Source organism: Euprymna scolopes, chromosome 23 (assembly GCF_053919585.1).
Source record: "Euprymna scolopes isolate OS-2025 chromosome 23, ASM5391958v1, whole genome shotgun sequence".
NCBI classification, from domain to species: Eukaryota; Metazoa; Mollusca; class Cephalopoda; order Sepiida; family Sepiolidae; genus Euprymna; species Euprymna scolopes.
The window spans coordinates 74,232,806-74,255,951 of NC_136504.1; the positions used below are offsets into that span (position 1 = coordinate 74,232,806).

The 23,146-nt window shown below is 38.0% G+C and overlaps 1 protein-coding gene across 5 annotated transcripts in view; it reads left to right on the top strand.

Annotated features, from left to right (window-relative positions):
• Positions 1-23,146, top strand: part of LOC145246009 (uncharacterized) — a 747,004-nt gene that overhangs the window by 429,074 nt on the left and 294,784 nt on the right. For all 5 annotated transcript variants that reach the window (XM_080107815.1, XM_080107816.1, XM_080107817.1 and 2 more), the window contains 2 exons: positions 3,613-3,746; positions 8,951-9,203. In XM_080107815.1, the coding sequence (XP_079963941.1) occupies positions 3,613-3,746; positions 8,951-9,203 (387 nt within the window). The remainder of the gene's footprint in view (positions 1-3,612; positions 3,747-8,950; positions 9,204-23,146) is intronic.

Here is a 23,146-nt window from a genome sequence, read left to right on the forward strand (position 1 = left end):
AATCAGATGCCAGTGGTGGGAGCGTGGGTGCATCCACGACGTCTTGTTACGGGTGGGTAGGCGGAACATGGTGTTGGTGATGGAAAGGTCGTGTGCAGCGCAAAGGCTGAGCAGCCGTAGGCCGTTGCTATTGCACTTGCCCACTCCATGGTGGCCAAGGACCCGGTCCCAAGTGGAATGGTCCATGCCAACGCGGGCATTGAAGTCGCCGAGGACGATGAGCTTCTCTCTCTGCGGAGCAGCGGAGATGAGTCTTTCCAGATCTTCATAGAACTGGTCCTTGGTATCTTTGGGGTTAGTCATGGTTGGTGCGTAGGCGCTGATCAGTGTGGCGGTTCTTGTCTTGTTGAGCGGGAGTTGCATCTTCATCAGCCGGTCATTGATGCCGTCCGGGATGCTAACCAGCTTCCTCACGTGCTCAGTCTTGATGGCGAAGCCCACGCCAGCCTCTCTGCGCTCCTCGCTGCTGCGTCCACTCCAAAAAAAGGTGTAGCCGCCACCTGACTCTGTCAGTTGACCCTTGTCTGAGAGGCGAGTCTCACTGAGGGCTGCAATGTCTACCTTATAACGGGCAAGCTCCCTTGCTACGAGAGCAGTTCTCTCAGGTCGGTCAGCTCTGGTGTTGTCGAGCAAAGTACGGACATTCCATGATGCTAAGGTAAGCACCAACCCTTTCTTTCTCATGTCTCCGCTGTGAGGGAAACCCCGCCAGCCGCGGTATGCTGGCCAGGGGTGATGGTGAAGCAGCTATGTTTAGGGCTCCTTTTATCGCCCCGTCCTCATGCCATGGAGGCCAGCAGAGTGATCCTGAAAAGGACTGCTCGGTCGGCCAGCCAGTTGCCTGCACCCCCTCGCTGCTTCGGTCGAGTGGAGTACGACCAGTTTCTGGGCCGCCTGTGTGCAAGTTTGCAGCTACAGCTCCCAGTGATTTCCACACCTGCTGCTTTGCCGCTCGCCCATCGCCACAGGGCTTGGTGTTGACGCAATGTTTGACACCCTGACTTGCGCTGGATTTGGATTATAGTGAGGGGGACTTGCGCTGCATCGGCCTCACTCTCTCGTCCTGGCCCGCCCAATTCCAACGGCAAGACATAGTCGAGACGGCTGGGGACGAACAAGGGTGCAGGAGCTGCCGGAGGGAGGCAAGTATGCCATCCAACCGCCTAAGGGGCTCCACTCCTTCGTTTCTGTCGGGGTTGCTCCCCTAGCCTTATCCATTTCCATGGCTCTCACAAGGCAGTGAGGCCATTTGACCCATGGCTGGGATAGGGATTGGTAATGTGTCAGGGCATGTCCACACGTCGGTGGGCCGTAGCACAGTCCCTCTGGGACTCCCTACTGTTCCGAGATCCTCTACTGATTCAGCCTAGAGTCGCATGACAGCCAGTTACCGTGTGTGACCACGAGGAGGCACAGCAGAGGTCTTGATGATGGAGAGGCTGTATACTGACAGGAGAAGACTTACGCACTCGGCTTCTTGTTTCGCGCAAGGCTAGCCAGTGGTGGTTGCTGAGAGCGAGATGGTGCGTAAGCCAAGACGCTACCTTATAGCTAACACACTTGCGCATCACATCACCCTGTGTGCATTGCACACACACACACTATACTGAGGTAGATGTATGGGAACAGACGATTGCATCCATCCTCAATAACAAATAAGAATTACATCACATCCTCATATTTCATAACCATTGGTTAATCCCAATCAACTGGTTTTTAGCTTCACTGTGAAATTTTTCAATTCTCATGGTAAGAATGAGATAAGAGTCAACACAGTTCATTCCATAAGGCCAGTCCGGATATCAAGATGTCAACACTATAATTTTTAATAATAACTCGTTGCACCTGGTCTGATATTCAAGCAAAGATAAAACAATTATCTCACCATTCATCCATAACATCTTTATTGTACATAACAAAAATTAAAGGAAAATGAAAAATAAAGCCTGTTGACTTAGAATAATGCCATATACTCAATTCCTGATCGATTAGGGTTGTTCCAGTGTTATTTTTCGCTTTACTTGTAACTTCTTGGTCTGCCTTGACATAAGCTAGCTAATCATGTCACACAATTTAGCCCAAAGGAATGCAAAAAAAAAAACAAAATAGATATGACTGCATAGCAGGTCACTGGGAAATATGCAGTACAGTATTTGAAATTGAAAAGCATATAAAATCATTTAGGACATAAAAGTACAAATGTCCTTGGTCTGTTGGAACATATTGTAACCTAAGCAATATTCCTCTCCATAATTGTATAGCTGATACCATAGCTCTCTTTAACTTGGAAGGTGTTTTTCCCAGTTCGATATGTAGGTATGTAGTGTATTTATTACATTATTATATACATTTATCCTTATACAAATGCAAGAGAAGTACCTTGGTAAAAAGAAAAACCTGTATTTTGTCTTTATTGATCTGGAAAAAGCTTTTGACAGAGTGCGAAAGGAAATTGTCTAGTGGGCTTTGCATACACTATGGAAAAACAAGTGGTTGGTGGTTAGGGTTATTCTAGCAATATACAGAATGTATAGAAATGTACAGTCATGTTAAAATTAACAGCACATTTAGTGACAGCTTTAATGGTAATGTGAGAGAACTTTGTCCATTGCTTTTCATTTGCATCTTAGAAGCATTCTCAAGAGAGTTCTGTATGAGTTGTTTAAAAGAAATTTTATGTGCTGATGCTTTAATACTTGTGTGATACGATGGATGACCTACTTCATAATTCATGGTGACTTGGAGGAATGCCATGGAGGAATGCCATGGAGAGTAAAGATCTGAAAGGCTATATTACTATGGTCGAAGTGATGATCAGTGAAGTGTTGGGGAGTACCTCAAAGGGGAAAGTTCCCCTACAAAGTTTGTGGAAAAGGATTCGGGTGCAATTACATCTTTTTATGGTACCTGTAAGCATTGGGTACACAAGAAGTGCAGTGGAATTACTGGTAAGTTGAGAGAGGATAAGTAAGTTGAATAATTTGCAATGAATTACGATAAAATGTTAGGCTAAACATTATCCTTCTTGGATCCTAGTAGTTTATACCTTCCTCCTCATTGTTTTTTTTCTTGGTTTTTCTTTTAAACTTCACTTTGTTATTAATCATTCACTACTTTTATTTTATTTTGATATAAAAGATGTGCTAGCAAGCAAAATTTTGTTATTTCTTTCAATTCGTTCACCATTGTAAACTAATTAAGCAATGATGCTTGTAGTTTTACTATATAATTTAATACATATAAAAATCACAGAAATACTTTGGAAGAATAAGAAACTTGATATTTTTTCTGATTATTTAAATAGAAAGTACATACTATTAATAGTACTACCATAAGATCTGTAATTATTTCTTTAATTTTTGATCTTGCAAAATATTGCATTATATATTTACATAAATGTGTGTTAATCATTTTGTAAATATACTATAAGTTGTCAATATGGAAATTAGCTAAAATATTGTTGTAAATACTATAAATTTTTTTAAAAATGGCTTCTCATCTGTTAGTAGCTTTTACCAGCTATTTTACATAATGATTACAAAAATGTCCACTATTTTGTTATTTCAAGATTGTTATATCAATTAATTATAAATCTATATATAATCTGCACAGGTAGCATCCCGTGTATGTTGCAATGGTTAGACAAAGCTCTAGACAGCAATAAAAGAAGATACAAAGGATTTACACCTCATGAATTTGTACAAGGATTAGAAAAATTGGCTGTAATTGACTCTAACAAACTCAAGGTAAGCATTTAATTAGTGTTTCATATTGCTAATAAAATGATCCATAAACTTGAAATATTTTAATTTTTGAATGACAGAAAAGAAAGCTTTTCCATTTTAATGTTCTTTTCAAATGCTGTTTAGTTGAAGATAGGATAATTATATAATGAAAGAATGACAACTTGTATACAAAAGACAATTAAAAATTAAGAGTTTGAGAGCTCAGTGTGTCTCAAGATGATGCTAAGTAAAGAGAGGTATTTTGTCCATAATGAGAATTTCAGTATCTAGGGTTATAATCAGGATTCGGTTCTGGGGTTTGGCAAGGAGTGAGTCACTCTCTCGACAACAGCACATTTCTGCCCTCTTCTTTTCCAATCGACCACACCTGGCCTCTCGCCACCAATGTCACACCGTACAATCCGAACGTCAGCAATACAAAATTCTTTTCAAGAGATGTTCACGACTCTTTTCTCTCTGCTGCTCCAGGGAATTTTTCCCTGCTTTTATATCTTCCTCTCTAGAAAAAAAAAGAAGAGACAGGAAAAAAAAATAGCTTCTCCCATTATGCTCTGCCTTCCCAAGATGCCCTTCGCGTATACAAATGCGCTGGCCATCCTTTCCTTCTTCTTTCCCAAAGAGCGATGCAGATACGCCTGGTACGTTTCTTTTTTTTTTTTTTGTTTTCTAACCATATACCTCCCCACCTGATCTTTGAGATCAATAAGACACTTCATAATCCTTCATCCAAGCAGACCTCCTCCTCTCACGTTGAGGCCTCCGGGGGACAACTTCTTGGGGGTTGACATTTTCAGGTTCACTATAGACATTTTCGTCCAGTTGTAAAGAACCACAATGTGGGGTTAAGTCGAATTGGGGTGCATCGTTAGCTTCTTGGTGGATATTGACTTCCTCCTCTTCACTGCCATCACTGCGCACCGGCAGGGTTACACGATGCAGGTCTAGGATATGCCGGGGAACGCCATTCACCATTACGTTGTTCTTTGACTGCATTCCCGTTACGACCCCCCTCCCCCATCGAGTGGTACATTTTGCATTGGGGGCTTTACCCACACCTCCTCGCCCACTTTAATGGTAGCTTCTTCACCCTCAATTCCTACCGTTTTGTTGCACGGATGCCGCCACTTATATGCAAAGATGGCTCTATGAGGCATAGTTGTCTCATCTTGTCTGGTTTTCGGTGAGATGTTGTACCAAAACACTGCCTCCATGGGTGAAATGTTACTTTTTTCTACAGCAGCCTTGATGGTGCGATGATTCCTCTCCACTATCCCATTGCAACTCGGCCGATACGCTGCCCTAAAAAATTGCCTTACTCCCCACTTATCACACACCTCTTTAAAGGCTTCTGATCGGAAAGCGGGGCCATTGTCCATTAACAGTTCCTCAACCGGCCCTCTTTTCAAAAATATTTCTTCGATGACCCCTCCGATCACCCATGCAGCTTCTGCCCTGATCTCTCTCCATATGGCAAACTTCCCCGGTCCACAGTCGACCATCAACAGATACAGCTTATGGCGATAATGGGTCACATCAATGGCCAATTGCTTCCAGTCCTCTGCAATGTGTAACTCTCCTGCTTCATGTCTGGATAGTCCGGGATCTATCGATTGGCATTCCTGACAGTGCTCCACTACCTCCCTGACCTCCTTCTCGGTGGTTTCCGGGTAAACCTCTCTTGCCAGGAATAACGTCTGTTCTCGACCAAAGTGGTGCATTTCATGTAACTTTTTAACTTCCTCTCCTGCACAGCATACTGAGGAAACCTCCTTTCTCTCTTGCAGCCAGGCCTTCTTTACCCGTGTCATCGAATCCGCCTTGTTCTTTTCTGATGGGATCAGCACTACAGATACCTTCAACTGGAATTCCGCTATCAAATCTGCAAGTGCTCCAAGCCTGCGCTTGATCAGCATTTCTGCAGCACCTCTGGTCCTAACTCTCTTATCGCCAGTCACTGCTGACCTGATCCATGAAACTACCGTTGCTGAATCAGATTTGATTTCAATCGTTTTCAATCCCCATTTCAGGGCCAGATTGATTCCTTTAATAGCGGCCTCCAGTTCGGCTATGTTGATATGGGAATAGTCGTTTTTCTTCCTTAACCACGCCGCATCTTCCACAGTTACGCCTCCCATCTCTAATATGATGCCCAATGCCAGATTGCTGGCATCACACCAAATCACCCCCGCATCTCCGCCGCTGACGTACCATTCCCCCTTTACTGGGTCTTCTTTCGTCACTCTCGCGATGATTTCTTGTAGCATGTTCGTGACCTCCTTCGTCACACGGCCCTTCCAGCCATCAGTTTGTCGTTTAATAAAGCTGCATGCTATCCTGAGCCAGCCGGCGATTGGATAGTGTCCTACCAGTCTCCCGCAGACCGAGAAGAGTTCTCGTTTTGTCAGGTCGGTTCCGATTTCAGGTATTGCATTCCCTCGTCTAAAGACAAGGCTCCCTTTGCCATCTCGGCATAGTTTTAACCTCAACGCCACTCCTCCATCCAGGGACTCCGCCGGTTTTGCAGTCAACCCATACCTCACGACATGGCCTCTCACTTTCTCTGCTGTCACCTCTGCTTCCTCCACGAGAATGTCGTCAATGTACGAACTAGTGGCCTTGTCCACTGTACAGTCTTTACTCAGCACCGTCTTCAGCAGGGTAGTCATAATTTTGGGGGCTGAGCTCAGCCCAAAGCCTAACCTCGTCAGGCAATACAACTTCCCCTTGTACCGGACCAATTGATGTTTCCAGAGTTTTTCATCTACATGGATCTGGAGATAAGCCGACTTCAGGTCGAGAATCTTAGTGGCCTGCTTCATTCTCCTCCACTTCCTCATCACCTCTTCGCATACATCAATCCCCTTTCCAGTGTGGCAAGCTACATATCTGTTTAATTTTCTGAAATCCAGTATCGGTCTAACTTTATTCTTTGTGGGTTGAACAACCGCCAGTAATGGTAGCACTCCTTTTTCTTCCCCTGTCCACGGTTTTAGAATTCTCTCCTCTATCCACCTCTCCACTTCTTCCTCGAATCCTTTTATTTCTCCTCGCAGTGTTTTCTCATAGCAGCTTACTTTGTTTTGTAGTTCCGGAGGCCTGGAGATCCATTTCCATTCCACCATCCACCTCTCACCATCGAACCTCACCAGGAAATCCTCGTCCTCGATGCAGCAAGCCTCTGGTTTTTGTGTTCCGATATTTCTATCACCTTCCACTCCTGCCATTCCTACTGCACTGAGGCGTCCAAAAGTTACTTGGACACCTCTCAACGTAGCACCCCCCAGTTGGTTGATCGCACTTACTCCTAAAACCACATCAATATCACCAACCAGACGATCCAACACCAGGGTTCGTAGTCCAATAGGCACACCTTGCACCAGTACTTCTACTGTTGTCTCTCCCAGGCATTTCACCTCCCTGCCATCCATGGTCTTAATACTCCTGGTTCCGCTCCATGATCTAGCGACATTCTTCGTTACCAACGTCGTGGTGCAGCCTGAGTCAAGAAGGGCCATGGCTCTCTTCCCATTAACCATTACCGGTAACTGAGGCAACGTTTCATTGTGCGCCATTTCCACATAGAAGGGGGAACCACTGGCACAATGGCTCCCCTTCACTCGTTTCCCTGGTCCTGTGCAGCAATGCAAGAGCGGCTGATGTGCCCCACTCGTCCACATCGTTAGCAGATGACCCCTCGTCTCGGCTCTTTGCAGTCCTTGAACAGGTGAGGACCCTGGCACCGGAAGCACTTGATGGCAGGCCTCCCCTCCTGTCGCCTCGCTGCCTGTCTCTTGTCATTCAAGTGGGCCCTCATGCACTTATTTCCACTCACAGCTGCAGCCATGATTGGGCCCTTGACATTCTTGACTAGGACTCTGGCGTGGACCAAGAGATCGTCCACTTCCATCGTATTGATCTCAGTGATTCTCTGCATGTTCGCGAAGATTTCTTCTGGGAAGCCATTCATTATGTATAGCTTTACCGTCATCTCCAGACTCCTCCCCATGTAACCAGTAAATCCTGCCAGTCTTCTGATCTCTGCAGCAAAGACGTCAACAGACTCGCCTGTCCACCTCAAACTTGCAAGCTTGCCGAGTGCTTCAAATGGACTCTCAGAGAAAGCCAATTTCAGTCTTTGCTCCACAGAGGCAAGGTCTCCCTTATCTTCATCACGCATCTGCTGGTAAATAGATTCCCCCTCCAAGTAGAGCAGCAGCTGGCTGACCACGTCTTCGTTTTTTTGCAACCTTGCCACCATCTTTAATTTTTCCAGCTATTTAATTAGGTCACCCTCCTCAGTGAAGGGTTTCAACATCTGAGTTGAGAGTCTCCAGTCAGCTATGTTAACCTGCTTGACTCGCCAAAATAGCTTCTAGGGTTATAATCAGAATTCGGTTCTGGGGTTTGGGAAGGAGTGAGTCACTCTCTCGACAACAGCACGTTTCTGCCCTCTTCTTTTCCAATCGACCACACCTGGCCTCTCTCCACACCGCACAATCCAAACGTCAGCAATACAAAATTCTTTTCAAAAGAAGATGTTCACGACTCTTTTCTCTCTGCTGCCCAGGGAATTTTTCCCTGTTTTTATATCCTCCTATCTAGAAAAAAAAAGAAAGAGACAGGGAAAAAAAAATAGCTTCTCCCATCATGCTCTGCCTTCCCAAGATGCCCTTCACGTATACAAATGTGCTGGCCATCCTTTCCTTCTTCTTTCCCAAAGAGCAATGCAGATACGCCCGTTTCTTTTTTTTTTTCTTCTTCTTTTCTAACCCTATACCCCACACATTACACATGATCATTTTGATAAGCGAGTTAGAGTGTGCATAAATGTTTTATTATAGATGTGTGTGTGTGTATATTAGTGTGACTGTTTTGCCAGTGAGCGAGTATATGTATGAACTTCTGTGAAAGATAGTAGTTTATGAGTGTTTTTTGTTGTGTCTGCTATTATGCTTTTAACACAGTGTGGTGAGTTTAGTGTTTGGGGGTATTTGCAAATTTTCAGATTAAATATTTCTTGCATTGTGATTGGTTGAAATAAACTGTTAATTTCAATTTTTTGTCCAATTGAGAATCAAAGTCTAAAAGAATATTTGCTGACTGCTGTTGCTGCTTCCAACAGATTTTTATTTTTTGTGTTTGTTTGGAGTGGGATTTAGTTTTAATTTTTTTTATGTTTATGCGTTACTAAATTTTCTTTTTAGATTGTTGAAGGTGGTGTCTTACCACTTTTAACACGGATGCTGCAATATGACGATGTCCGTGAACAAAGCTCAGCTGCTCGCATTCTATGGACACTCCTTTTTGATGAGACGGTTCGTGAGAAATGCAAAGACGAACAAGAATTGGTGACTCTGCTGGAGAATCTGAAAGAAAGCAAAGATAAATCTGTTAGTAACAATGTCAGAGGAGCTCTATGGTTCATTACTGGTGCTAACCAAGTTACAGAAATGGACAGTAAGTCACTTGTCTACTTCTTCAAACATTTATTATTATTTACTCACTAGGAGTAGTCACACTGGCCATCATCAAAGATTTCTCTTTGAAAACAACTTGTCGTGTTCTCTGGAGTCTGAGTGACAACAAGTCTCTCCAGATTTTTAGTACTCTCCACCTCTTTTAATTTTCATAGATCAATTTGTAGCCGCTTACCATTGATTTCTTGTTGGTAGTAACCATAAGTTTTCACTGGAATTTGAGTGGCAATAAGCCTCCTCAAAGTCTCGATCCTCTTTACACTTATCCAGTGGAGGTCTGGCTAGTGCTTTCTCTTTCTTTCCATCCTTCTTGACCCTCCTCACTTATTTGGTGGGGTGCCAGTTTACGGTTTACACACACACAAAAAGAAAAGGAGGGGCAGGGTAACCTACAATTATTCAGTTCTCGTGATTCCATGTAATGTTCCTTTGCGTTTTACATCTGTAGATGTTTCTGAATGTTCGACTTGCGCCTGTAGCTCATGTGTGTTAGTCTTTGCATTCAAGGGTTTTCCTTAATGTTTCAATCGTTTATTATTGTATTTTCTCAGCCATCACTCTGATTCCAATTTTTTCCATTCTATTATTGAAGTTTTACAGTATTGTTCCTAGTGCTCCTACTATTATCTTTACTTTCTTCATCTTCCATATCCCTTAATCAGTTCTGTGTATTTTCTTCACATCTCTCGCCTTGATTTCTACTCTGTGATCTACTGGAATGGCAAAATCTACAATCTGGCAGGACTTTTCCTTCTTGTTAACTATTATGACATCCAGTCTTCTTGCTTTGATGGGTTTATCCATTTGTATATCCATGTCCCATAGGATTTTGTGATTTTCATATTCAAGTACTGCTGCTGGTTTGTACTTGTATCATTTATCAGGGTGTTTAAGATACAGTTATTATTATTATTATTATTATTATTATTATTATTATTATTATTATTATTATTATTATTAATGTTATTATTTATTTTAATCAAAACTGTAATTTGTATTTAAACAATAAATATTTTTGCTCTGAAGCATTTTTCTCTAAATTTAACCTTGGCAAAAATAAATCTACAAAGAAGCATCGCTTGTTTGGATCGATATGCAAATATCCGTGTCACTGTATTTTTCATTGTTGGTCTGTGTGTCCAGAAAATATGTTGACAATGGTATCAGTGTTTAAAATAAAAGTCACTGGGGAGTCGTTAAAAATTGTGTTTCGGTTCATGTAGGAATTTTTTTATCATGAAAACAGATAAGATATTAGTAAGAAATTTGTCTTACCTACCTGAAATTGTAGACCTTAGTGGAGGCCCCTTTTAAGGCTGTTTCTACGCTTCTGCCCCTCACATGTGTTGCCGAATATTTGCGGTAATGACAGACCTATCCGTCATCTTTAATTTGATTTCCCAATAGTTGAGATCTTTAAGTTAAATGGTGGCTAGTATTTTGTGCGTATCCATGATGACACTGTTCGAGTTGTTGTTTTACTGATTTTGTTTCTGCATGTGAACCACTTGTGGTTTTCATTGTTGTCATAGAATGAAGCTGCATGGACTTCTTTTCTTCGATGTTTGCAGCTTGTGTGCAAGCAAGTTCAACTGCTCTAACTTCATCTAATATTTGTTTAAAAGATGTAATTGTCTCTTAGCACCCTTAAAGGATTAAACAGCCTTGCAATTAGTAAGACAATATTTCTCAGTCTATATCTCGCTTTCATTGGAATTTTGCATCACCATCAAGATTTGAAAATTTGATACAATGTTTTTTGGGGGATTTTTTTAGGCATGAAGTTATTACTTAGTGATCTCTTTACTATTTCATATTGGTTTGGTTTTACTGTCCCATCTTCCTCTTTAGTACTGAGGGAGGGGGCTTCTGTTTGTCAGTAAAATTGTGGAAGATGTCAAAAACTTTGTCTTCAGCATAGTTTAAAAGAATTGTTTTTCCTTTAGTTGGTATCAATGTTTTAGGCAATTATTAAATTCTTCAATTTATCTATCCACTTTTTCCAATAAATGCCAATCGTACTTTGGTTAGTGTGGATACCGAAATTGGAAAAAAATAGTAAGGTTTTAGTCATATCTTTTGGGCTAAATAAAATCTCTCATTTAAATTTACTTTTTGTTTATGTCGTAGAGAATGTGAGCTTCTAACTTAAATTCTCATCACCAAATGTAATGTTTAGACAAAAACTAAAGGAATGAAAGACCAAAGGCATAAAGATATGCAAAGGGTAGGCAAATATGCACCAGACACAAATTCACTTAATCATATCCAATAAATAATTTCTAATAACCGAATTAACTAAAATAACAACTTATATTCATCTAATAATAGGAATTGAATTCTATCCAAAGTGAATTCCTGGTGCTATCAGATCAGACTATTTGAAGATATTAACTTTCTGACCCAAAAGCACTTAAATTTTTTTTGTTGCTTTTTGTAATCTTTTTGCAAAACTTAGTCATGTTCTACAAAAACAAAAATTAAGAAAAACTACACTCGTATCTTTCCTCTCTTTTTCTTTCTCCCCAAATTCCCTGTTTGAAGATATTGGCTCCCTGACTTTAAATAAACCAAACATTAATTTTATTGTTTTGTTTTGTTTGTTTTATCCTTTTCTATTTTACTACTCAATTACATTTTGCAAAGCCCAAAAATAAATACAACATAATCCTCTACAAAATGACCAAGCCCAACACTATGAATTAATATTTGAAGCATAAAACCTTTTTCCAAAATTACTGGATTTGGAATTAAATAACCCAAAAAGTTTTGATATGTTGTGAAACAAAATAACCAAACCAAACATTAAGTATAAATATTTGAAGATATGCAACATAATTTTTTTTATCACAATGAATGGATCCTGCATAAAATAACTCAAAAAGATTAATATATCATAAACTGAAACAACCAACCAAACACCATGAATATTCGATGATATAAAAAAAACACAAAATTTTTTACCAAAATGCTTGGCTTCAGAATTAATAATCTAAAAATAGTCGAAGTATAAAATAAAAAGCTAAAATTTTATTACAAATACAACAGTATACGAAATGAGCATCAGATTCTATCATCACCAAACTGCTTCATGGAAGAAATAAATCGAAAAATCTCCGTATTTGCAATAGACGAAATCAAAAACAGAATTAAAGAGCCGGTCGGGTCATAGATGTTTTAAAAAATAAAAATAAAAAAAAGGAGAGGTAATAAGTACGAATACCTACATATTAACATTTAACTTTTATAAAATACCAGAGACAATTGACATAGGATACGAAAAAAGCAAAGAGTAGTACATTCCAAACCCACAACATTGCTATCAGGTTGACAAGAAAATTCTTGCAATTTTCAACTTTTAAATTCAAATGAACCCATTTCGGCCCAAACAAAAATTTATTGATTAAAATAAACACTATCAGAGTCAACACACTTTTGCCAACACAAAATAATATATGTATGTGTGTGTGTGTGTGTGTGTGTGTGTGTGTGTGTGTGTGTGTGTGTGTGTATATATATATATATATATATATATATAATGAGAATAATGGAAATAGTATTCAGACAAGATAGAGAAATAGAAAATGAACAAACCAAATTATGTATGCATCAACGTTTCGTCTTTATTGTAAGATTTCTTTTGGGTAAATTCAATTATAAAAATAAAATACCAGTACATTATTTAAAAATATTTAATATTTTTTGGTGTAATGAAATGTATGACTTTGTTCTATTTCAGAAAAAAAATGTTGGAAATTCAAAAAGGTATAGAGAGTAAGATATTTTTTTAACGTTATATAGCCGTTAATATATTAAAAAATGGCAAATTCAAGCACAATTAAACAACGTGGAGGTTTCTATAATTTATTGCCATTAATAAGTAAATTCATATTAAAAGAACATCATTTAATTTTAGACACGAGTTAACTCTCTCCCACCATAGAAAACACAACCTAATAATTAGGACACATAATCAGTCAATAAATTACATAACAAAAATACACTCATTTCAGTTATACATCCACATTTGAATTATAGCGGTCATATTTATTTCAAAAAGAATATAAATTGCATCATATCTTTTTAAATATATTAACAGCTATATAACGTTATGAATAAAAATATTACTCTTTTTCACAATACTAAACATTTTTTGAATTTCCAACGACTTTTTGTTCTATTTTATAGAACAAAGTTATACATTTAATTACAACGAAAATATATTTTTCAATAATGTACTGGTATTTTATTTTTATAATTTCATTTATCCAGAAGAAGTCTTACAATAAAGACGAAACGTTGATGAACACACAACTTGATTTATTCTCTCTCTCTTTATATGTTTGTGTATATGCATGTATGCATACATATGTGTGTATAAATATCAGGTTAACAAAAAGTTCTTGCGGTTTTTAACTTTTTAGTTCAGATGAACATAGTTCGGCTCAAAAAAAATATTGATCAAAATAAGCACCATCAGAATCAACACACTTTTGTCAGCTCAAAACAACTGCATTTATGCCAGTAACATAAAAACCTTGCATTCTGAAATAACAACCTATGTTCATATACAATAAATAATTTCCAATAAATGAATTGGCTCAAATAGCAAATTTATGTTTGCCTAAATATATCTAATAAATAATTTTCAATAAGTGTAGCTTGTTATAGACCTTGAAAACACCCATGCTGTCTTAATATTTACTCAATACTCTCAACATTGGTCTGGTCATCCCATTTCCAGATAGACTTCCAGCCTATTCCCTTCCGAATACATTGGGATCAATGTTGTAATGTCATTAGTCTTTTGCATTTTCAAACCAGACTCACAGGATGTCAGTGCTTAATTGCAATTTTTTTCTCATTTTCTCCAATTCACTCAAATAATTTGTAGTTTTTGTGGTTAAAATCATCATGCCTCAGTACTGTATATACACACTGCAATCCAAACTCACAATTCGAAATATCACCCTCCTTTTCTGAAAACAGGCCTTTTCTCCAAGAACGATCTTATCTGAGATTTCATATTATTTTGCAAAACTCGCAAATCAGGAATTTGCTTTTCTTTTTCTGCACATAACTAGACCTTACACGCTATACAAACTCCTCCAGAAATTTGAAAGAAATCCTTTTCACAATCTCATTACTTGTTATTTTTATCACATCTACCTAATGAATCGTTTTCAATAACTGAACTAACAACTTATATAATCATATCTATTCTTTTCAATAAGTAAATTGGCTTAGATAACAACTAAATAATCAAAATAATCCTTTCCAATAAGCGAATTGTTCTTCAGCATTAAATAATCCAAAAGAGTTGATATACGGATAAAAAATATTCATTTAAACCAAATTTATTTTCATCTGTTTTTATCACCACATAGTTTTTTTTTTTTTTTTTTTTTTTTTTTTTTTTTACATAGACGGCACCACTTATCAAGGCCGATAGGCCACTCAAGGATAAGGGTTAAAGAGTGTAGAGTAGTCAAAAGGACAATATAGTAATCGATAGTAATGGAAGTTCGGTAAATTTGTTAACCTAAGTGGAACGGCTCATCAGAAACTTGTTCACGTTGGACTTGAAAACAACCATATTATAGAAAGCTGGAAAGCAGGAAAACGGAAGACAATTCCACAGGCGTGCAGTTCTAAGGAAGAAACTTTGATCATGGAATCTATGTTTAGGTTTAGGTACAGATAAAGAGTGGGGAAAATTATTGATAATGTTTTCAGCTAGTCTAGTGTTTCTTGTGAAAGTTTGGCGAGGGGGGACCATAGATTGAAGCTCAGTCGAACACTTTCCATGAAAATAACGATAAAGCAGAGACAAACTCGCAACATCTCTTCTGTGAGACAGAGGTTGCAGCGAAGAGAAAAGGACATCTCCCACCAAGCCCCGAAGTCTATTTTGAACTCTATCAAGGCAGGACAAGTCTTTTCTAGCAGCTCCTGCCCATATGTGGCAACAGTACTCCATCCTTGGACGTATCTGGCTCTTATATAGATAGAGAATTGCTTCAGCAGTGAGATATCTACTGGATCGATAGAAGGATCCGATCATTTTTCCAGCGGCCTTGGCAACAGATTTGATGTACGTATTCCATTTAAGATCAGGAGTAAAAGTCAAGCCTAGAAGCCTGTCAAAACTTGAGGCCTCCCCAAGACGAGAGCCATTCATTTCAATTGATGCCAGATGGGGATCAGAACGTTGATGATGTAAAGATAGAAGCTTGGTTTTAGATGCATTAAAAGTAACAAGCCACTCCTTTCCCCATTGTACAACGTGATCAAGATCAGAGGAGAGAGAATCAGAGAGAACTTGGTCGTTTACTGTCTTAGATGTGCTACCATAGATGGTAGTGTCATCAGCAAAAATGTCTACGAATGATGTAAGGATGTGATTTGGAAGATCATTAATGTAGATCAGGAAAAGAGTTGGGCCCAGGATGGACCCCTGAGGGACTCCAGCATTTATACTGTGAGCTTCTGATTTTTGCCCATCAACTACTACTCTTATGAACCTATCAGAGAGAAATGATTTAATAATTGAGAAGACATTTCCAGCAATACCATAGCTGGAGATCTTGTGAAGTAAACCTTTATGCCATACCCTATCAAAGGCCTTTGATATGTCAAGAGCAATTGCCCTAGAAAGGTTGCCTCTGTCGAGAGATTCGCTAATCCTATGAGATATAACTGTAAGCACATCTGCTGTAGATCTAGCAGAACGGAAACCATATTGTGTGTCACTAAGAAGGTTATTTTTGCTGAGATGGTTGATTACTTCTCTATTTAACACGGATTCCAGCAACTTACTCATGACGCACAGGAGACTTATTGGCCTGTATTGAGAGGGGGATGAACGATCACCTGAATTCTTAAATACAGGGCATACTGATGAGATTTTCCAGGGTGATGGGAAGCAATTCTCCTTAAGACAACGTTTAAACAGTTTTGTAAGTATGGGTGCTAGTTCTGGTTGAAGTTTTTTGAGTACTATAATTGGAATATCGTCAGGGCCGGTTGCTTTACTGGAATCAAGGTTTTTGATTAGCTTGGCAACATCACATACAGATATTTGTATATCACATAGTGTATTTTCTGATACAGGAGGAAATATTGGTTGGTCGCAAAGGGTCGAATTAGCTGCAAAGTTTTTGGCAAAGAGTTTGGCTTTGTCTGATGCTGACGAGATTAACTCAGGTCCATTGATGATAGTTGGGATGGAGCACACACTTCTGTTCAAGATTCTGTTTGCAATTTGCCAAAACTGGTGGGAACCAAGCCGCTGCTCAGCTACTTTGGACTTGACGGACTGAGCATACAACTCTCTTGCGTTCTTTATTACTTTCTTACAATGGTTGCTGGCAGTCCTGAAAGCGGCTTTAGTTTCCATACATCTATTACGTTGGAAGCAGTGGAAAAAGTTATTTCTGTGCGCAATAGCAGCAGCACATTCTGGAGAAAACCATGGCTGGCTGTTAGGTTTTTGCTGGAACTTTTTCGAGGGTATGAAATTGTCTATACCTACAATTAACCATTCTGTCAGGTCTGATACTATAGATGACACATCCTTTTTAAACATGGAACGCAGAGGAAGATCCGATATAAATGTACGGAAACTATCCCAGTCAGCCATAGTGTATCAATATACTGTACGATGGAGAGGTACGTCAGAGGACTTATTACATTTCATTTTTATCTTAATTGATACCACTGAGTGGTCAGAATATCCAAGAGGAGACAGAACGGAAACTGAACATAGTTCAGGGCAAGTTGTGAGAAAGAGGTCTAGGAGACTTGCATACTGGCCGTCATTGTCGGGCACACGGGTGGGTTCGTGAACAATCTGAGTGAGGTCATATGCAATGGAGAAATCATGACAGAATCTCCCCTCATCATCGGTCTTGTTTGAGTGGGTCAATCATTCGACGTTGTGAACATTGAAGTCTCCACATACGTGAATGTTAGCTGAAGGATATGCTAATAGAACTTGGTCAATTTTCTCAGATATGCTTCTAAAGATAGTAACTCCGCTGTTATGGGGGCGATAGAGAGTAAATAAAAATGCTGTAGTGTGAGCTAGTGTTACTCAGAAGCACATATAGGGCAAGTTAGGATCTTCTCTGGAGATGTCCCTACCACATGGAAAGCCATCTTTTATATAGGCACATATTCCATGCCCATGGCGATCTTGGGGGTCAGTTTTGGAAGTTAGGTTAGAGTATCCTTTAATTACGAACTCATTTAGGGAAATAGTCTGTCCAATTCCAGTTTCACATACAAAGAAAAGATCTGGTTTAGTCTCCTGTAATTGGACTTCAACCTCTGGAAGGTTAGAACGTAGACCCCTGATGTTGGAGAAGGAGACATGGTAGTGGGGGTCTACGTTGGAAGTTTCAGATCCGGGTTTAATCGTGTTTTTGTTATTGAAACTTGTCATGATAGAATTTTGGAGTTTGTGGACTAGGTCGTCAGATTTGCTTAGAGCAGGACAGAGAGGGGAAAACAAAGAGAGAAAAGTAACGAAGAATTTTTTTTTTTTTTGTAGCACATGATAAGATAAAGCCGTAACAATTACCCACTAATATGGCATCGAGAGGCCCCACCAGAGACTACTGCATGGTTCAGAATCCATTCACCAAATGGCAATACAGCAGCCCCAGTACTTTGCACCTGCTGATAGGACAGCCTCCTTAGTGGTTAATCCAAGGTTCGGGTCCCTGACTATCAGGCGGATAACGTCAGCCCAGATAAAACGTTTACCTCCAGCACCCTTACTAGTAACATGGCTACAAGGATAGACATAGAAACGAAATATTTCCGCCATCTTTGCCGACTGTTCACGCAAAATACTGCCAACCTAGAATACAGCTTTTTCTTCTCCCTTTGTCAGAAAAATCACTCATTAAAAAAATGAGGACTGAGTGACAAAAAAAGTGAAGCGAGAGTAACTAGAGCTGCCGACAACGCTTCCACAAAACGTTCTCTACTCTCCTTTAAAAAAAACTCTATTAAGTATTGTACTTAATAAAAGTCCAACTGGAGTGTTTTAATAAAGGGAACGTATGGTGATAGATTCACCTCTCACGAATTAACAATGAATACAATTTCCTAATCTGTTCATACAATCAACATGGTAGATATAATAAACATTTATGGCGAGAAAACGCTATCATTAAATAAAACAATCAGGAGATAAAAATATAAATTAAGTACTGAAATAGAATGTAATTATTAATATTAGAAATTAAACAAAAAATTAAAATACACTTATCTCGAATACGCATTCGTCTTCAGAGTGCAAACTGATTTGAAAAAACTTAGTTTTTATATCATTATATCAGCGTCCCGAAAGATTTTTTTTTTTTTTCAATTCACCGTTAAAACAAAACGTGATTTCTTTCTGAATTTTTGCGAGTGGCGTTTAAGAAATTGTGATATAAGAGAACAGGGGTGGGGGCTTCTGAAATTCAACTAGTGCCGTTATAAGAAAATTAACAAAAAAAAAAAACAAAAAAAAAACAAAAACAAAAAAAAAACAGAAATTGAGGGGGGGGGGGGTCTGAAAGAAATATAAAATGGTTGAGTATGCTATCCTTAAGATCAACATGGTAGATATAATAAACATTTATGACGAGAAAACGCTATCATTAAATAAAACAATCGTGTTTCCAGTGGTAAATTTCTGCAGGAAAACTGATGCAAGATTTTCAATTTACAAATCAACTAAAGATTGAGTACAGTAATACTCATTCCAAACTTCAAAATAAAAATGTTTTTGTTTTCACGATTCAAAATTATGTTTCATTTTGTATTTTCAACATTAGAATCAATTTCATACAACTGTTTTAATCTAAAACAAATTATGATAAATTTCTAAACTTTTAATTCATCTTCTCTTCTCTTCTCTGTCTTTTCCGATCTAATTTTCTTCTTTTATCTATCTATCTACCTATCATCAAATAATAATGATTGTTCCTCTGAAACTTTCAACACTATAGGAACCCAACGAGGCAATTCTTGCGCAAAGCTTCTGCACTCACCATTCCAAACTCGTATTGTAGCATGTTTTCATACAAGAATGCACACATTTCCTCATCTTCCCATAAAAGTTATATTTTTTTCCTCTTTGACACACTCTCTAACTAACGTAATCTCATAATGGTAGTAGCAAATATATCCCCCTCTTTAATTTTGGTCCTCCTACAAAACTCTAAATCACTGGTTCTTTTATTAAAAGTAATACTTAGCTACAAGACACCGGGTAATTAATTCACTTACTAAATACATTAGTTTTATACATATTACATTGGCATAAAATTACAGAATACAGAACGCTCCCTTTCAATTCTAAGTTTAGCAGAGAATAATGACTTTCTCTCCTCAATTGTAATAGTTACCCTATGTAAATCCACACATATCTACATTTTGAGGACAAAATAGGTTTTAATATAAATGATAAAATAGTTAAAAAATTTTATCAATCGACTTCATCTTGAAAGAAAATAACAAAAAAGAAAAAAGTAAAATTATTGATATTAAAGAAGTTAGAAATTGAAAATTAGAATTGTGAAAGTGACTACTTTTTATTCAGCGGGCACATGAAGTCTGCTGTGACTTGTTCTCTTATACTACAGCCTAGAAAATTTTCCCAGGATGTTATGGTTGCTCTGGAAGTTGAACCTTCTAACGATTTACTAGTACCTACTTTTGTCCTTTTGACAGCACCCAGACTACAAGAAATGCACAGGAAGTAGAAGTTGAGCCCCTAGAATAAGCAAACTCTTTGTCTAGAAAATAAAGATGACAAAGAAAAACTGTATACGATCATTTACTACCCAACATATCTGATTTTTGAAACACAATTAACTCTTGATTTCATGTGTTCTTCTTGAGTAAGATCTTTTTCAAGTAGCTATTAAAAATAATTACAATAGTTTTCTGAAATATGAAACTGGGCGTTAAAATAATGGTCAGTGTCATATTTCAAAAATTTATCAAACGATTTACAAGAAACAATGGTGGTTATTAGCTTTGTCAGCAGACCACAAATTTGTATACTCTATCCCCATGCAAAGGAGTATTCCCATTCTACCCTAAAATGGGGTCACTTATTGGTTATATGTGTCAACCTATGATGCAGTAGGATGAGATCCTGGTGGCTGAGCCATTCTATCACTTCAGCCCTTACTTCAACTAGACGTGATCTGCTAGTCATGTTATGCTCTAGTATTTATAAGTTTACTCCAAGTATGAGTCTTAGTAGACTGCACTGCTCTCAGTATACATTGCTCTTAGAAGAAAAATGAAAGTAGGACCATTCCACTGAGAGACCGTGATTTAGGATCCATATTTCTCTTATCTCTCAGAAAATATCGCTCCAAGGAAAACATTGCTTCATGAGAAATATTAAATCGTGGAAAAAAGTGACTCTTTGGCATTGTTAATCGTTTTTGTTATCAACATGATCCGACCTTTAACTACTACTTTCTAATATCTGTTTGAAGAGATAAATAAGTAGAAATAATAAAGTTTTTGTTTTTTTAATTTTGAAGAATCAGATTGAATAATGAAGTATTCTTAACATGATAGAATTTGTTTTGGAAGTATTTTGAAAATATAATTATCCTACCTATAGAATTATATTTGATATTAAATTACTCCTAGATGGTTGATATGCCATAAAACAAATCAAATCACATCAAATAAATGCATTTGTGGTTTGGGGAGTGTCCGATGCTTTTTCCAGCTCATATGTTAGTATTCTCAAAGATTAATGTTTACAAGGGCCACATTATTTTGAGAGCAATATATTCTAGGAATATAAATAATTATGCTATTTATAGAATTACATTTGATGATTTTATTCATTATTTAATAAACCCAAATAAAACAATCAAAAGCCAAAGATGGTTGTGAAATGAACAGGCACCAGTTGCTTCATACACCAATCATAGAAACATTTTTTATTTCATTGTTTTGCATGAGATTTTCACAAATCGATGAGAAAACTGAAGTGACACAATTTTCTTAAAGGTACATAAAAAACTGAAACTCGTAAAAGTGATCATTTTTTATTATCAAATCTTGTTTCTTCAATGGCAGAACTGTCTTGACTGACCATATCAGTATGTAAAAAACAAAGAAATCAGGATGATTTTAAGAATAATGTATAGTTGTCTTGGACTTACTGGTCAGCCAACTACTTTTTCTCCTAGATTATTAGCTTTTGTTTGCATGAATAGTCAAATTTTTCTTTGGATTTTTTCTGAGTCCAGAGAAACATTGAGCGTGGACCATAGTCCATGTATTTATATACTTAAATTTCACATGATGATAACTTGGTGATCACTTATCACATCTTCTATGGCTGAAGTCAGAACTGGAAAAATGCAGAAGATAATTTCAGTTTTCACACATGATGTTACAGCAACACATGAACTCATGAAGCTTCATACTCTCACAACCTCCATACCTTATCTACCACATATTTTTTCAAATTTTATAACAAATTTCAAAGTTTATAATAATGTTTTTGATATTTTATTAAATTTTAATCTTAAAATCTACTCGGATGAACAGTAATTCATTATTAATATTTTTCTAAACTTGACACAACTGGAGTTCACGCTCAGAGCTCCATAGAGAGATCCTGACAGCAAAATACAAAATATATGAATTAACCAGATATATAGCATCACACAAACTAACAACAATTTAACAGGCCTTTAATACGTATGTAATTGAAATTTCATTCTCCTTTAGGCAGATTCCTCAGCCTGGCTCGCTTGTCAACACTCACATCTAATTTCCTGGGAAACACACTCATAAACCTCTTCATTCTCTCATAAACGGATTATCTACATCCACTGATAGATTTTGAAATCATTTATTAATGAAATGAACCTGATAATTGTTATAGACCCGTGCTAGGGCTTACAAATGAAAGAAACCACAAGTGTATAAAATATAATATAAATATAATATGTATTTAACATAAAGACTACAGGAGCCACTAAAGTAGTATGAGAGGAATGTGTTCGTAGCATGCGGTTAAACATGGTATAAATGTCTCCCTTTTGTCTCTGAAACCATGGTATTCATAGGACTGGTTGATTCCACTAAATTCTGAAATAGGGGTGATTTGTAACCCACAACACCCACCCCCCTCCCGAACTTTTCATTCCCCTGTGATGATCGTATAGCTCTTTTTTCTGGGGTTGAGCTCTATCAGGTCAGTCATTTTCCTTTTCCTGGAGAACCGGTGTTGTCCGGCTGCTTGTGGTGTTACCCAGTCGAACGTGTCATATATCTGGTCCATTACTTCTTGTTCAGCAGGAGGTTGTTTTTCGTCATCAGTTATACGTTTTCAAATTTGGTCTAAATGTTTCTTGTGCATAAATCTTGGACCTTCGATAATGTAGACCATCCACCCGATCCTTTTCTGGACCTTTCCTAGTTCCCACATCATGCTATTATTTTTGTGTACCTGGAAAAATACCTTTTCACCAGGTGAATACCTCTTTTTAGGAACTATAGTATTTGGCAGTTTCAACTGTTTTGGTAAAAGTTTCTTGAAAACCGGCCTATTTTCCTTACGAACATTAACTCGGCCAACAACATCTTCAATGGAGTCCTTTCATTTGGCGTAATTCAGTAAACTTGTAAAAACTGTTGTAACGCCTTTTCTGAGGGCGTTCCTTAAGCCTTCTTCAGGGCTCATTTCAATGTTTTTTTTTTGTTTTTTTTTTATTACATTTTCACCCCAAACAAGGCACATTGCCACTTTGGTGTAGGGGGCTACTATCAGTGGAAACAACAACTGGGGTACTATGTAGGGACTTGGGCAGCAAGATGTTGGTTCACGTTGCACTTGAACTTCTGCATGTCAGTACAGTTGGGGAAGCAGTGACCTGG